This window comes from Gracilinanus agilis, chromosome 6 (assembly GCF_016433145.1).
Source record: "Gracilinanus agilis isolate LMUSP501 chromosome 6, AgileGrace, whole genome shotgun sequence".
NCBI classification, from domain to species: domain Eukaryota; kingdom Metazoa; phylum Chordata; class Mammalia; order Didelphimorphia; family Didelphidae; genus Gracilinanus; species Gracilinanus agilis.
This window is the reverse complement of record NC_058135.1, coordinates 74,585,677-74,603,643: the sequence shown is the minus strand read 5'-3', so window position 1 is coordinate 74,603,643 and position 17,967 is coordinate 74,585,677. Positions and strand designations below refer to the sequence as shown.

The 17,967-nt window shown below is 35.5% G+C and overlaps 1 protein-coding gene across 1 annotated transcript in view; it reads right to left on the bottom strand.

Annotated features, from left to right (window-relative positions):
* LOC123251912 (bifunctional heparan sulfate N-deacetylase/N-sulfotransferase 4) overlaps positions 1-17,967 on the bottom strand; it is a 349,513-nt gene that overhangs the window by 43,509 nt on the left and 288,037 nt on the right. Inside the window, exon 7 of the mRNA XM_044681239.1 lies at positions 2,494-2,590. Within this exon, the coding sequence (XP_044537174.1) occupies positions 2,494-2,590 (97 nt within the window). The remainder of the gene's footprint in view (positions 1-2,493; positions 2,591-17,967) is intronic.

Below are 17,967 nucleotides of genomic sequence, written 5' to 3'. Positions count from 1 at the left end.
CCCGGTCTGCCCCTCTGCCCGAGGTTCCTTCAGCAGTCTTTGGGGCTGCTTCCACAGCCACGCTCAGGTCTGCATGGGGTCCTCACTGGAGGTCCAAGCCTGGGCTGGAGATCGTTATCCAAGCCTAGGGCACTGCCTTTGCCTGCGCTGATGCTCTTAGGGCCCTGCTTTCACCCCCGCAGAAGGTAGTGAAAGTCCGTGGGCTGGAGATCTTTATTCACACCTGAGGAGATGCCTTCAGTGCTTGGGAAAGGCCGTGTTTTAGGGGCCTTTGTCCCAGCCGGAGGCGGTACCTTCACCCACGTGGGCGCTCAGGGAGAGTCCCAGCCACCTGGGGTCCCTTGTCTTGCAGTGCACAGGTACGGGCTCAGGGGCTGCCAGTGATTATCTGGTTGCCCCAGTCCTGTTTACCTGCTTGTGCGGTGTGGGGGGTGGGGGAGGGGCTTCTTCCTCTCGCGTTTTAGTGTGAACTGTTTCACCCCTTTAAAGTGTGGAAATGCCCCGATTCTGCGTACCTTCAATGCTGCACCCTGTTGTGGGGTTCCTTCGTTCCTCTGGACTCGTTTTTATTTCCCCTTGAGGGGTCCTGTGTGGTTCGGTCAGGAGAGATCGAGCAGCTGCTCCTTACTCTGCCGCCATCTTAACCGGAAGTCAGATCAACTCTTTTTAAAAGATGAAATTAGTCAAAATTGGCCCATCTCTGGTTCTTTCTCAGTTTTCCCATTTTTCATGATTTTTCATTGATCACTGACAATAACTGAATAATTCCAAACATTGAAAGCCCTTGAATACAGTTCATCTGTATCTTTTAACATAAGTGCTCATTGGCATCTTAGTTTCCACTTTTAATCTCTTTACTTATTTTGGTTCTTTACTGATGCTAACTATTTCTGTTCTATCCTTCTCAGTCTACAGTTTATTCTTCTTGATTAGGAGAAGTCTACTATCCTCTCATTTTACAGCAGAGGAAAATTGGAGTCAAAAAAGTTAAATGACATGCCTGAATTCACCCTGCCAATCAATGACTAAGCTATTCTGATCCCCAGTACAATTCTCTTTCCAGTGCTATTTTCAGTCAAGTTTTCTTCTGTTTTCTAAAATAATAGTGTGAATTATTTTGTCATGCCTCATGTGGACATTCTGAATGGTAATTCTTAGTCAGTCAGTCTAGTAAATGAGTAAGTCTAGTTTAGTCAGACTATAAGACATAAAGGAATTCTTTTCTAAATGGCTTATAGCCTTTGTAGATGTCCTTCAGGTTTCAGTAATAATATACAATTTTTGTAAAAAGAAAGTGAAACATAATACAGAAGATTAAAAAAAATGACTTCTTTTAAATCCCATGGGGACATGTTTCAATGTACTATCATCCATTCTCCCATAATTTTCTGAAATGTTTTCCCCTGTCTTGGTTTTCCAAAATTCATATTTATTTTTATATATTTCAAGGAATACTTCAACCATTTCCAGGAAATAAATGATTATAAATTTTGGAAAAATAACAAATGACAACTTAGTGTAGTATTTGTATATTTTCAACAAATATTGTTTTCAAACTGCTCGATTGAACTGGAGGAGTCTATAAAGTAAGAAAAAGGTTTTGGAAACTTAGGGTCTCAGGGATTTATTTAATTTGGGTTCATATCCATAGGCCCCTGTCCCATTTTTACATTGTTCCAAGGTCTAGAGTTCAGAGGTAAACACGATGAAATAATGAATTTCCAAAATGGCATATTGTTTGCAAAACACTCCTTTAGTTACTCCTCTGTCTGAATTCATGATGACCTCTAGAGACAGCTGTCAGATTTCTTAGAGCAGTATAATGGCTAGAAGTGGATATTTCATGTTTTGCTCTCTTCCAACAACAAACAACAACAAAGCAAACCATCCTGCATCATGATCGTTCATATTCTGCTAACTGCACAGATTGTAAATGGAAGTCTTTAAAGAAAGGACTTTCAAAGGAGGGAGTGGCTTGCCAACTTTCCAGCTGTGCCCACTCCAAAAGAAAGTTACTACTGAGGACCATGAACAAAATACGAATAAGTTAGCAAATCATTAAAAAAAATCACAGGGAAAGTCTTTGATGTACACATAATAGACTGCCAATAAATTATGAAGGCATTTGGATTCAGGTGTTAATGAAATGGAAATTGATGAAAACCCATTTTTTTGAAAAGTTTGGGTAACTAATGTTTGGCGCTGTGTCATAAGTCAACACTCATTCCCTCATCCATTTGTTCATTCATTCATTCATTCATTCATTCGACAAAATTATAAATAGGTATTCCTTATGATTCTGTGGACATTTAGTATTCAAAACAAAACAGAACAGGGTGGGGAGCTACAGGGAACACAAACAAAAATGCAATTACTATCTAGCCAAGAACTTGAAGAGAAATATAAATGTTTCCTAAAGGCCCCATAAACCATATAATTATATCCATGGCAAATAGCTCAGACTGTGAAAAATGTACAAGTCACCTTTCTCACCTGTTTTCTGAGGTCCAATCACAAGAAATTTTGGCAAATGGTCACAGGTTTTGTCTCTGGACCAGATGTCCCTGTGTCGTTTATCATCACATGGATTCTGCAGGGAGAAACAACAGTCATCTTTACTGATATCTTGCTTATCAACATCCCTGAGTCAGTTTGTCTATGTGTATATATATATATATATATATATATATATATATATATATATATATGTATGTTAGATATATGCATATATTTTTTCCCTAATTAAATTTTAAGATCTTTTGGGGCATCTTTTAGTCACTTAATATTGTGAGGTGATTAGTGTCTTCTTTCTTTGCTAGGAATTATAATTATTAAACCTTGTATATTTAAAGTACCTTTGATAATATAAAGCAAAGAAAGAGTGGCCATTTCATTGATGAATGGGCATAAACTCAGATCCTTGCCTCTTCTTGTTGGACTCCTTGATAAAGGGTATCCAATTGGAGGTATCTAGTTGCTCTCCTAGAGCATCAGGGATAGCGGTGTTTCTGACTGGCAAGAAGAGCCTTAAACACAGTAGATTTTAAAGGGAAAGACAACTTCTTCTACTACTTTTTTTTCCAGATTATATGGCTCAGAACTTCAACAATTTTCCTTTAGATTTCCTATAGCAAGGAAGAAGTGATCACTATTTCCTCCTTCATGGGTCCCCTTGGCTATTTACTTTTGTTATTCTTTTGCTTTGAGCTTCTTTCCCATACCTAATTGTGGTCTTGAGATGAGTTCTTATTTATTTTTCTAGCATTGGTAACCATCTCATGAGTTCAAGAGGTCCAGAGCTCATGGGTCCAAGTTCTGTTTGACAAGTAGGAAGTGACCTCATCAACATCATCACTGATGATTATAGAACCCAGGAGTCATGGGTGATTCTACAAACTCACATACTAGATTAGTTTGATCAATTTAGCTTTAGAAACTAACCTGTTCAAGAACAAAAATCCTTTAAAGTAATATGAACATCAAAATTTCTTGAACAACCAAGATGTGATCCTTGAACAATTATAAAAATGTTGATCTTTGAGTAATACAAGTACTAATGGGTATGCAAATTAAAATATTCAAAAGATCAAAGAGAATGGAAGCATAAATTTAGTAAAATCTATTTGAAATTACTGAGATTATATGTTGTAAACAATGATTTATTGGGGTTTACAGTCTTAACAGCCTCATGCATATGAAGATATTCTCCTTAATGAAATTTATTAACTTTGATGAGTCATTTTAAAAGTTAGTTATAGTAAAAATGAGACTTGTCATAAATGGACATTATACAGAAATGTAAAAATGCTTTTAGCTACAATGAATTATGAATCTAATTGTCTAATTTGTGAGGGAAAACCAGGTCTTAAGAGGAGGGGATAGAGATGAATAAGGGCTGTGGGGGAGGGAAATAATAGATGTTTTCAAATATTTGAAGAAAAGACATGTAGAAATAGCATTATACTTTTCTATTTGATCACAAAGGGCATAGACAAACACACTGGTGAGTAAAAATTGCAAAGTATATTTAGGCTTGATGTCAGGGGGGAAACAAACAAGCAAATAACACTTCCCAAAAATTAGTGTTGACAGCTGTTCAAAGGTGAAGCTAAAGTCCTGGAGTGGTGGTCAGCTTCATTAGAGATCTTCTAGAAGAATCTGAATGGTCATTCACTTTAGCTATGCTTATAGGGATTCTTTTTCAGGTATGATTTGAAGTAGAAGGTTTCTGAAAACCCTTCCAACTCCACATTTAGTCGCTTAGTCTCTCAATACCTAGTGCAGCTCTTTAAGACTCTTAGTTGCAAAGGGAATACCATTCTGCCTTCTCAGAGGGAATTTTCTCACTTGAGATTTCCTCAATGATAAATGAAATCATAGTGTAAGGATTTGCGAGAAGCCATGCCTTTGGGAAGGGTTTTCAGTTGGACACTTGGAATCTTGGGAGATTCCTGATGCCATGCTAGGGCATGAAACCAATTGTCAGTTGGCCTGTGCTCTATAAAAGGGAGGGAGAGACTGGACAAAGGGACTCATTTTGAAGCTGGGGATCCAGGGTGGTTGGGGTCAAACCTTTCTCTCCAAAATGTATTGGTTTAGCCAAGTATCAACCAGCATACCTGAAAGTTACAGGATTACTACTGAATTTTAGGGTCAATTATCAGCATCCATCAAATTATTATAAAAGATTTATCCATCTAAATATCTTCAATCAAGCTGCAATATATTTTGTCTATAGCAAGCAGTGCCCACCAAAGCATGTTAAATAAGGCCAGTGAGCCTCTCTGGTCCAGCTCAGCTATCAACATTCTGAAGCTATTAAGATTATATACTTTGAGTTAAGCTTAGACTTCATTTAGGGATTCCTAAAACCCTCTTCCCTTCTCTCAGTTCCCCTTGTTGTTCGACTGCTTCAAGTAAAATCTTTGTTCATAAAGCTCAAACCAGTTACTGACCTTTGTTGGTTGGCCTGGCAACAAGAGAGCTTCAAAGGAGTTTTAGGGAATTTGAAGGGATAGAGTGGGATACAGCTTTACTCTCTGAGGTTGAGATTAAGTACCATCATCAATATTAAGTCAGATGAGTCAGATGAGATCATCATTGATATTCTAATAATAATATTAATTTAGTTAACATCAGTTAACTATCAATTGATACAAGGAGGCTAGTCTTCCTGAAGAACCATATATTGTGATTGGTTGAGGGGATTCTACAGGAAGTTTAGTTGAATTATCTGACTTCCTGTTTATACCAAAGGAAAGTTTAAAGCTTCTCTACCATCTAGGGTTATTTGCTTTACTCTTCCTAACAAATTACATAATTTCCATCAAGTCCTTCAATGATCATAACAATAGTTTCAGTCTTTATGTCTAACAAGACATAAGATCTTGGAGTTTAGAAAATGAATTTTAATTGTATGTGACCTCAGTGATTCCATATCTAAAGTATTATTTACTTCTAAAAGTCACCTTTATTTTATCCAATACTTTATTATCTTCCTCTCAAAGTCCACTATATTTTGAAGTTACTATACACTTGTATTTAACAAGTATTATTAAATGATCACTATGTGCAGAATACAATTACACCTATTAGGAAACATTTATTGTTTAGATAAAATACATATTCTGTCCTCATGGAGCTTATTGTGTGGTGGAGAGAACAATGGTTTCACAATTAGTTAATTTACAATTGTTATTTTCTACTGGTAGTACACCTTGGAGGGGACTCCCCCATGATCATGCTCTCAGGAAACCTCAATAGTCCTTTCTTCAATGAAAGAATCCCAGTCTAATATCACTGGTCCCAAAATGCTATTCTGGTAGGCATTTGTAAAAGCTTATCCTGGGCAACAGATCAGTAGTCATGACACTTGTTGCTAGTTTACTTTTAAGTAATCAAGCATACTGAAAATATGGCTTCAGTTGCTCCCATTCATGATAAAGAAAATTGAGGGAATTGAGGGAATTTGGAGAGCAACAAGTGGTAGTGGGAATTGAGGCAAGTGAGTGAGCCATGCCGACTCCATATTCTGAGTCACTTTATTCAGTTGTGGGAATAGGGTAAAACCTTATTACATTATTTGAACCTAGCCTTTGTAATAAGGGGATTTTTAGGTTGTAATAAGGGACTGAAGCTAGGGGTATTAGCTGGTTGGAATAGGGAATAAGGCAAGGCAAGGGACCCAAGGCTGGAGGTAATCAAGGGAATATTGCAGGGAGATAATAAGGGCTTAGGCTGTAGGTAATAGCTGGTTGGAATTGAGGATGGGCTCTGTGGATAGGGTTGTGAGTCCCTAAGGCAATATAGTGGATGAGGAAGGCACAGTGATGAAGGTTGGTAGTTGACGTGGTAGGAGAAATAAGGGAATGTCTGAGTTTAGGGAATATAACAGGGAGGTACCAAGAGTTGCAAGGCAGAGGATGAGTTAATCTAAGGCAGGCAACAGCAGCAGGGAAACACTGACTGGGACCCAGGTTAGAGACAAAACACTGAAGGGAAACAGACTGAGCCCTTCAAGTAAAAGAGACACTTTACAGAGCCAGGTTAGAGCCAGCCAAGAATGGCTTGAAACTGACTTGAGGCTTCTAGTCAGTTTCACAGGAAGGGACTAGAAGGAAGTATCGAAGTTTCACTTCCTCCAAAATGGATACCTCTCGCTCCCTCAAACTCCAGAGAGTATGTTATCCTCTCTCTCCTCCTCCCTCTCTGACTAATCAACTAATGAAGTAGCCAAAGGGTTTTGATTAAAGACCAACTGGGTTTATTGTCTTCTAGGGTAGATTGACAGGGTAGAGAATACAAGGTAGCCCTAACAGCCGCTTGGAGAAACTTCAGGTGGGGGAAGGGAGGCAGGAACGTGAGACTGAGTAGGGACCAGCCTACTTCAGCCCCGAGAGGGTTTGTAGCCAAAAGGGGTAGGAAAGCTGGATACAATGATTCAGTAGGTAAATTTGTAACAAGGGTAAGCCCTATTTGACTAAACTATCACAGATTTGAAGGGGGCAGCTGGGTAGCTCAGTGGATTGAGAGCCAGGCCTAGAAACAGGAGGTCCTGGGTTCAAATCTGACCTCAGACACTTTCCAGCTGTGTGGCCCTGGGCAGGTCACTTGACCCCCATTGCCTACCCTTACCACTCTTCCACCTATAAGTCAATACACAGAAGTTAAGGGTTTAAAATAAAAAAAAATTTAAAGAAAAAACTATCACAGATTTGAACTAACTCTGATCTACACTCCTTTCCAAACTTCTCAGACATTCAGGTAGGGAAAATGAAGGTGGGAATAAGGTAAGGTAGGGAGATTCAAAGGAATTAGCTAAATTAATAATTTTAAAAGAAAAGCTGCAAAATATAGGCCAAGTTTCAATCTAAAGAAGGAGCTCAGATGGACCCTGACTCTCTCCACGAGTTCCCAGGACCAACTGCCCTTTCCCAAGATTCTAAAACCCTCCTTAACTGACAGAAGAATTCTGCAAAGCAGTTATGCCCCCTATCTGCACACACCTTACATGACTGGGCAACTGAACCACCTGTATCTGCCTTTTAGAGACCTTTAACCAAGGACTTAACTTATGCTTAAGTCAGATTCTATTACTGATGTAAGGAGTTTTCATACAATTGTACAATTCAAGCAATGTGTATGTCTTATTGAAAACTAGCCCTTTATTGATCAATCAGTTATTGTTTCTATGTTCTTTTAATTATTTATAAATACTTGGGAGGAGTGGAATGCTTCTTTTTTTTAATTCAGGAAATTGTACCTATTCATTCCTCACTCCCTCAACTTGGAAAGCTCATAATCTGTTATTCAGTTAAAAACTGGATAATCTAATATACTTTTCTTTTTATGAATTAGCTTTCTTTTAATGAATTATTCTTATGTTTAATTGTTTGTAATATATAAAAGTCCTGTATTTGGGGTTTAGCTATAAGGCGAGGAAGGGAGCTGGTCCCAAATTGATGGCAATTGTCATGCATGTTAACAACCCTTTGTGTTCAGAAGGTCAAACCTTTGTTTCCTTGTCATTTCATCTTTTATCTGCCAGTGCTCAGTTCCATTTCCATAATTTCACCAGTCTGTTTCCTTTTCTAGAAGCCCATAGCTCCTCTGTTTTGACACTTTAGGACTTTTTTTCAGACCTGATTAGAATTCTAATTTTTTTTGATTGAAGGAGCAACCCCATATTTAGTAATATTCTTTATGTCAAACATATGACATTTCTTTTATATTTTTGTTTTAAGTATTTGATTTTCCGACCTTGGCTTATATTTCCCTACCATTTGAAACAAGCAAGCTTTTTTGACTGTTTGTTTATATGCTACAGATTTTTGATGATGACTATAAAGTTCAAAACAAGTTCACAATGAAAAAAATATATGTATATATTTGTTTGAAATGATTTTTGCCAGTTGAGTCCTTTTCAATGTTTTCTTCATTTTTAGGCGCCTAGATTGTACTGAAGAACCAATGACTACAACTTTGCTATCTTATTATTGACAGTAAGTGTTCTTCACCATTAAGGGAGATCAGGATTTAGTAAAAAGTCAGCAATTTGCTTAAGGGACCCATAGTTCTGCACTTAGGCAGGTAAAGGTGATGCAGGTAGTTACTGAATTTGGAAAGGTTGAGGGAACAGATGGGTTTTTAGGTTCTTTAAAGGAGAAGAGCCAGGTTGGCAGATGCTTTGCAAAGAAGATGAGTAAGAGCTAGGGAAGGAAGCCTGGCTCTTATTGGATCACATGCAGGCTGAGAGGAGATAGAGCCTAGAGAAATGCATTCCCTACTAAATCAACATCATAGAATCATAATTATGCTGGAAACCCTGACCTTTAGTAAAATGGATACTCATGTTGTTTACTCAAAATCATGTTCTTGACGAATAGATGAAAGTAATTTATTATCAATTTTATCTAATTAAAATGTTAACCCAATGTTCCTTTTTTATTTCTCTTCTAAAATTTTGCCTTCTCTTATCCCTTTTACAATCCTCCACTGCCTGACACTATGAGTGATAAAGCAAAGATTTATAGTATCCACCCAGATCATGTGGCTATTCCCAAATAAGTAAGAAATATCAAAACATTAGTAGTGGCAACTTATTAAATTTCTGATGGTCAGGAGAGTTTTGTTAATACTTTAAAATATAAATGTATTTCAAAGCTCATTGATTTGCTCTTCCCTCCCTTCTACTACTTGAATTTAGTTTCACCAGTAGTATACTCAGAAAGATAATATTTAAATGTTTTTTCCCTATTTAATTGAGTTATGACAGAAGAGAGTAGAAGGTACCCTTAGTAGAATCCTAGTTAGACTGGATAACCTCTCGGTATCTTTCAAATTCTCAAATTCTATGGTTCAGTAGGATTTGAAAATTCCCACTATATACTATGAGTCATCTTGTATTTGAAAACATTTTATTTCTTCTCCATTGAAGTTTCCTGAAGTCTACTCCTGACTTATGGCGGGTGAAATAGTATTAAGTAGGCATGCTTCTTGTTCTTGTCCCCCCATGTTTCTCAACACCTTTGTTCCTTCAACTTCTCTCAGAAATCTTTTTGGAAGTCCATATAATCTGTTGATACCACTTCATTTTTGACATCATTGACAGAAAATATCCAGAATACTCTTAATGGTTTCAAACATCATCTCCAGTCTTTCTGCTCAACTTTATCTCTTGCTATCATTCTTGGTGACTATAAACATAGATTCTTAGGTACTTGCTCTCTAATTCCACTTCAGTATTAAGAACCATAACTGTCATCACATCTTCACCCTGCTGTATTGTTTGTTACATTCTCAATTTCTAGATCTCCCTCTCTTTTCTCAGACTGCCAGCCTATTTCATTTCTCTTCTGACTCCATGATCGGCCATTTCAGTGCTCTCAAAAATATCTTAGATCTCAAATTTTCAAAGTCCTCAACTTTTCCAGTGATAAAATCCTTCAATTTAAACAAAACATTGAGAGAATCTTTGTAGAAAAATGCTCTATAATTATTTTCACTGCCTATAGTTAACATAAAGGTTCATTTAAAAAAAGATGAAATTATCATTCATTCTGCTTCCAGAATGATATTCCAAAAGCATAAGTACGATCAAATCTCTCCCCAGCTCAAGAAAATGAGGTGGTTCCCTATTGTCTGTAGTACAAAATAAATTTTTCTCAATTTAGCATTGATAAACCTTTACATCTGGATTTGACTTATATTTTCAAATTGATTTCATAGCAGTTTCCCTGGCATGCTCAGTTGTAGCCAAACTGGCCTAAAGATAATCATCATAACATTCATCTCTGGCTTCACCTTCTGTATCTTGGAATCTCTAGTTCCACCCAAGACTCTTGAGTGCCACCTCTTTTATTAGACCTTTTCCAATTGTTCCCTTTCCCCCTGCGCCAATTACTTTGTATTTACTTTACAGTGTATGATTGTACCCTCTGAATGAACATTCCTTGATAGCTAATACCATGTTTTTCCCCCTTTATTTCTGTCTTTGTATCTCTGGAACATATTAGTTAGTTGACTTTTCCATATTAACTGAATCAAATTGAACTTAGTTAATTTTCTTACAATTAATTTTTTTCTTATTCATTGTCATTTAACATTTAGAAGGCAATCAAATATAGGAGGTGGAATTGTAATCAGCTATTGTATTTCTCTTATTCTTAACCCCTTTCCCCCCTAGTAGGTCCAATTTCTTATAGCTAATATCTGTGATACCTTACTTTCACATTTCTTCTTGCCCTTTACAGTTAATTCACAACTCCACCAGCAAAGCATTAGGGTCCCAATTTTGCCACATCCCCTCCAACAGTTATTACTTTCCTTTGCTGTCATATTAGCCAGTCTTCTAGGTGTGAGTGTGATGTTTGCATTTCTCTAATTATAAAAGATCTAGAACACTTTTTCATGTGCTTATTGGTAGTTTTGATTACTTTATTTGAAAATTGCCCATTCATTTCCCTTGCCCATTTATCATTTGTGGCATGGCTTGATTTTTTGTACTATTAATTTAGCTCCTTATAAATTTGAGTAATTAGAGCTTTGTCAGAGGTTGTTGTTATAAAGATTTCCCCCCAATTTGTTGCTTCCACTCTAATTTTGGTTGTATTGGTTCTGTTTCTACAAGACCTTTTTAATTTAATGTAATCAAAATTATTCATTTTACATTTTGTAATATTCTCTATCTCTTGCTTGGTCTTAAAATCTTTCTGTTCCCATAGATCTAATAGGTATACTATTCTATGTTCACCTAATTTACTTATAGTCTCCCTCTTTATATTTAAGTCATTCTTCTATTCTGAATTTATTTTGTTGTAGGGTGTGAGATGTTGATCTACATATAATCTCTCCCATATTATTTTCCAATTTTACCAGCAGATTTTTTCAAATAGTGAGTTTTTCCCCCTCAAAACCTGGGATCTCTGGCTTTATCATACACTATCTTTTTTTTAAACCCTTAACTTCTGTGTATTGGCTCCTTGGTGGAAGAGTGGTAAGAGTGGGCAATGGGGGTCAAGTGACTTGCCCAGGGTCACAGAGCTGGGAAGTGTCTGAGGCCAAATTTGAACCTAGGACCTACTGTCTCTAGGCCTGACTCTCAATCCACTGAGCTACCCAGCTGCCCCCTGTCGTATACTATCTTGCTAAAATCATTTACCCCAAGTCCATTCCTCTGATCCTCCCTTCTGTTTCTTGACCAGTACCATATTGTTTTGAGGACCACTGCTTTATAGTACAGTTTAAGATCCAATTCTGCTAGGATGCCATCCTTCACTTTTTTAAAAAATTAGTTCCCTTGATAATCTTGATTGTTTTGTTCTTCCAAATGAACTTTGTCATAATTTTTTTGTAATTTAGTAAAAAAATATTTTTGGCAATTTGATAGGCATAACACTGAATAAGTAAATTAATTTGGGTAGGATTGTCATGTTTATTATGTTAGCTCATCCAACCCTTGAGCAATTAATGTTTTTTTTTCCAATTATTTAGATCTAGTTTTAATTGTGTGGAAAGTATTTTGTAGTTGAGTTAATATAATTTGCTTGTTTTGGTAAATAGATTCCTAAATATTTTGTATTGTCTAAGGTGATTTTAAAGGGAATTTCTCTTCTTTCTAACTCTTGCTACTGAGATGTGTTGGAAATATACAGAAATGATGATGATTTATGTGTGTTTATTTTGTATCCTGTGACTATGCTAAAGTTGTTGATTATTTCCACCAGCTTTCTAGCTGATTCTCTAGGATTTTTTAAATAGACCATCATTTCATCTGTAAAGAGTGAGTGTTTAGTCTCCTCATTACCTACTTTCACCCCTTCAATTACTTTTTATTCTCTAATTGCTATTGCTAGCATTTCTAGTACAATGTTAAATAATAGAGGTGACAATGGGCATTCTTGTTTCACTCCTGATTTTATTGGGAAGGCTTCTAATTTATCCCCATTTCCTATGATGTTTGCTGATAGTTTTTAATATATACTGTTTGTTATTTTTAGGAAACGCCCATCTATTACTATAATTCCTAGTGTTTTCAATAGGAATGGGTGTTTTATTTTGTCAAAGGCTATTTCTGAATCTATTGAGATAATCATGTGATTTTTGTTGGTTTACTTGTTGATATGGTCAATTATGTGAATGGCTTTCCTAATATTAAACCATCCTTGCATTCCTGGCATAAATCCCACCTGATCATAGTGAATAATCCTTGTGATGACTTGCTGGAGTCTTTTTGCTAGTGTTCTATTTAATATTTTTGCATCTATGTTCATTAAGAAGATTGGTCTGTGGTTTTCTTTCTCTGTTTTTAGTCTGCCTGGCTTTTGAATCGGTAATATATTTGTGTCATAAAGGGAATTTGGTAAAACTCCTTCTTTGCTTATTTTGTCAAATAGTTTGTATAGTATTGGGGTTAGTTGTTCTTTAAATGTTTGATAGAATTCACATGAATCCATCTGGCCCTGGAGATTTTTTCTTAGGGTGTTCTTTATGACTTGTTCAATTTCTTTTTCTGAGATGGGATTGTTTAAGTATTCTATTTCCTCTTCTGTTAATCTAGGCAATTTATATTTTTTGTAAATATTCATCCATTTCACCTAGATTGTCATATTTATTGCCATATAGTTGAGCAAAATAGTTCTTAATAATTATCTTGATTTCTTCTTCATTAGAGGTGAGATCTCCCTTTTCATCTTTGATACTGTCAAATTGTTTTTCTTCTTTCTTTTGTCTATTTTATTTTATCTATTTTGTTTTATCATAGTACCAGCTCCTAGTCTTATTTATTAGTTCCATAGTTCTTTTGCTTTCAATTTTATTAATTTCTGCCTTGATTTTTGTGAATTCCAATTTAGTGTTTATTTGTAGATTTTAAATTTGTTCTTTTTCTAGTTTTTTGATTTGCTTTGGCCTCTTCCCTCTCTAATTTGTTGATATATGCAATTAGGGATATATATTTTCCCCTGAGTACTGCTTTGGCTGCATCCCATAGATTCTGATAAATTGTTTACTCATTGTTATACTCTTCAATGAAATGAGTATTAGTTTCTTTGATTTGCTTTTTGACCAACCAGTTTTGAAGAATTAGATTATTTAGTTTCCAATTAGTTTTAAATCTGCCTTTACACAAGCCCTTATTGATTTTTATTTTTATTGCATTATGGTCTGAAAAAATTGCTTTTATTATTTTTACTTTCCTATATTTGCTTATATTTTTATGGCCTAGTACATATTCAATCTTTGTATATGTACTATGTGATGCTGAAAAGAAGGTATATTCCTTTTTAGCCTTATTCATTTTTCTCCAAATATCTATTAGCTCTAATTTTTCTAAATTTTATTCACTTCCCTTACTTCTGTCTTATTTTTTTTTTGGTTTGATTTATCTAGTTCTGAAAGAGGAAGGTTAAGGTCCCCCACTAATATGGTTTTGCTATCTATTTACTCCTGAAGCTTCTTTAGTTTCTCCTTTAGAAATCTAACTGCTATACCATTTGGTGCATATATGTAGAATATTGATATTTCGTCATTATTTATACTGCCTTTTATCAAGATGTAATTACCTTTCTTATCTCTTTTAATGAGATCTCATTTTGCTTTAGCTTTGTTTAAGATCATTATTGCTACTGCTGCCTTCTTTGTCTCAGTTGTAGAGCAATCCAAATTCTGCTCCACCCTCTCACCTTTACCCAGTGTATATCTACCTGCCTCAAGTGTGTTTCTTGTAAACAACATATGGTTGGATAATGGTTTTTAATTCATTTTGCTATCTGCTTCCTTTTTATTGGTGAGTTCATCCCATTCACATTCACAGTTATGATTACCATCTGTGTATTTCTCTCCATTTTGACTTCCTCCTTAGGTTTTGGCTTTTCTCTTATTCTTCTTCCCCTTCCCTCCAACCTTTCTCTTTTATTTGGTTTTCCCCCTTTCCCCTCCCTAATGTTATTTCCCTTGCCAGTGCCTCCGCTCTTATTGATTCCTCTCTTACAATAGTGTCTTTTAAACTACCCTCACCTTCTACTTCCCTTGTGTTGCTTCCCTCCACACTAGTCCTTTTATTACTCTTCTACTTCTCTATAGGGCATGATACAATGTGCTTATTTATCAAATAAAAATTTATCCTGTTTTGTCTCTTTTCCTATTTCTCTTAGTATTATTCTCTTTTTTTACCCCTCGTTACATACATACATACATATATATATATATATATATATATATATATATATATATATACATTTCACCCTATACAATTTGTCACTGTTCCCTCTAAGTATTCTTCTTTATCTACCCTGATGATAATAACAATTTTTAAGAGTTACCAATATCATGTTTTCTAATAGGAATACAAATCATTTGAACCTATTGGGTCCCTTTAAAAAAGTTTTGTTTTGTTTTTCTCCCTTTATTAATTACCTTTTGGTGATTCTCTTGAGTCCTATGTTTGGGCCCCACATTTTCTGTTTAAGTTTGGTCTTTTCTTTATGAATGCTTTGAAGTCTTCTATTTTATTAAATAATTATACTATCTCCTACAAGCATATAGTCAGTTTTGTTGGGTAGTTGATTAGATTTGGTTTTCTGTCCCCTCAAAGCACTCTGTTTTTGATTGGTGTAGGAGGGTTTTTTTCAGAGATCTGGAGTTTTGCTCCTTCTAAGAGGCCATTTTGACTCTACCCTCTGATAATTTTTTAATAAGTTGGGAACTACTTATTACCCACTAGCAGATGTGACCCTTTATCATAAGATATCCTTTTATGTAGATATTCTGTTTCACTAAAAAACAGATTATAAGCTTACTGAGGCCAGACTATTTCTTGCCTTTCTTTGAAGCCCAGGAAAATAGCATTATTTTCTCTCCAAAAAAATTACTTCATCTTTACTTTGTCTATATGTTGTACATATCTGTGTACATATCCATATATAAGGATATCTTGTATACTAGATTTTAAGATCTTAAAGGGCAGAGATTGTTTTATAATTTTTTTGGTGTTTTAGCCTTTGTATTAACAATGCTTTCTACTGAGTCTTGCATATACAACAATTGCTTTGCATTCTACTAAATGAGGTTTTTCTGAAAATGACATGTGTTAGCCACCCTCATTTTATTATAGCACTCCTTCACATAGGCCTCAATAAATGTTATTCATGGTAGAAAGTTGTTTTTCTTTTGTTTTTGTCTGAGTCTTTGATTTTATCCATAGACAAATCTTTCTCTACTCATGCAGATTGAAGGTGATCTATAATTTCTTTCAATTGGTATTTCATATTCTATGTTCAGAAATTTGGAGAAGTCCTTTGCATTAAGGTCTTAAGTTATTTTTTTTGTTTTTTAACATGATATATTCTTCTCATAGACCTATGATCCTTAGTTTTTCCCTACACATCCTATACTTGAGATCCATATATTTTTCTTGGATGGTAAATATATTTTAAAAATGTTGTTGATTTTTCCTTCTTTTCTTCTAGATTGTGTCTTGTGTATATTTTCATTCCTAATCTATTATTCTCTCTTTCATATCTTAGGTGTGACATGTCATCAAGGCTTCCATATGTTACTCATAATTTTTTACTGTGCAAGCCATAATTCTGCTCTCATAATTTTCATTTCTCTTTTAAACCACTCAGGAACAATATTTTGGGGTTCCATCCTTTCCTCAAATTCTATAGAGCTCTGTCTCAAGTGGTGGAGCAACTTCGTTTGTTTGCAGTATTTTTTCACACATGCCTAAAGTTGTTTATTAGTTCTTCTCCTCTTATTTCCTTCTCTTATTGTTTCCTCTCTTAATTTATCTGCTTATGTTTAAGAGCTCTGAGTTTTTTCTTCCTGAGATCTTTGATAACTTGAACCTACCTTGCCTTCATTTCCCCTTTTTGAAAGGACAGAATTGGCCCCAGAAGCTTAATGGAGCTCTGAAGAGCCCCCTACATGCATTGTGTCTGGTCCAGGTCCCTCTTTTCCTCAATTCTCTGCCCCAACAGAAAGCCACTGGTTGACTTTGATACTTTGAATCTGGTCTCTTTAGTGTGGGTTTCTAAGTCTCTAAGTGAAGAATCATGAGTGGGTGTAATGGTGGAGTTAGCTGTTTTTCCAGTTTTGACATGTCCCCATGTCTTTCCCTCTATTTCTCATCACTCTTGCACAGATCTTTTTTCAGCCCAGAGAGCTGTCCACCTGGGAGATGGTTGTGTGGCCCTAGCAAGTTTCTGCATCCTAACATGCTTATATCATTTGGAGTGTCTGTCATGAGCAATTTGAGCAACTCAGAGATGGGCTGTTCATGGCAGTGGAAAGATGGAGGAGAGACTGAGTTGTTGGATTGGGCTTTGTCCTAAATTTACATGCTGTGTCTGTGAGTCAGGCACTATAGCAATGCTACTGGTAGTGCAGAATGTTATTGGGGAGGGAAGTTGAGATGTCAGTTCATGTTTTCAAAACTTGCAGTTAGATTCCAGTTTAATCTTTGCTTTATCTTTGGCACATAATGTTTGCTTTTAGAAAGGTTTGAGAGGTGGAAGGACCATAGAAAATGTCCAGCCCTCCATCTTCTTGGTCACGTAAACTGTAATTCATATCCAAGAAGAACAGCAACTCATCTGTAATAGTTTCTGAGAGCTACTTGAAGATACTACAAAATTAAATAATAAGTCTTCCCACATCGAAATTCTCTCTAAGGAATTGAAAAGTAGGTGGGAGTCGAGTCTTTTTTTAGGGCTGAGGTTTAGTGATAATTAGATTGTATTCATGAGGGTGGGATGAGGAAAGAGGTGACATTAGACAACCAGAACACATTTGCAATTGATTGGCAGAAAAAAGAAATCTATGACTTTAAGCCACCATTTCTGAACAGCAGGGCATCTGACAGGCTTGAACAATCAGGCCAGCGAAGTAGTTCAGTGTGAAGCAGTGAATAAATAATAATCAGAGATTATCTACATGCTAGAAAAGTATACTTAAAGACACTAAAAAATACAATTAAATCATCCTGCTATCAAAAAGAAGTAAAGTCTATTTAAGTTATAATAATAAAAAAAATCATCAAGTTTCAATTAGTTAAAATAACAAAATTATAAATGATTAAATCCTAAGAAACTTTAAATAATAGTCATTTTGATGAAGGCTTATAACTAAGGGGAAACAGAAGAAAATGTCTAGAACACTATAAGAAATATAAAGTTAGTATTTAACTTATTTTATATTTTCTGCACAATTATAGATTCATAGGATATTTAATCTCAAACTGGAAGGAATCTTAATGGCATGTAATTCTAGATTCTTTCCTTTAGAGATGAGGAGCTGAGATCAAGAGATAATAAATGACTTGAGGCAGTTGTGGGATTTCAGTTTGGGTTCTTTCTATACTTTCACATCAGTACTTTTTATTCTCTTAATATAATCAGTAAGCTGTGGCCTCTGATTAGATATTTTGATCCTTTATTGTCAAAATGTGATCTTTTTTTTCAGATTTTA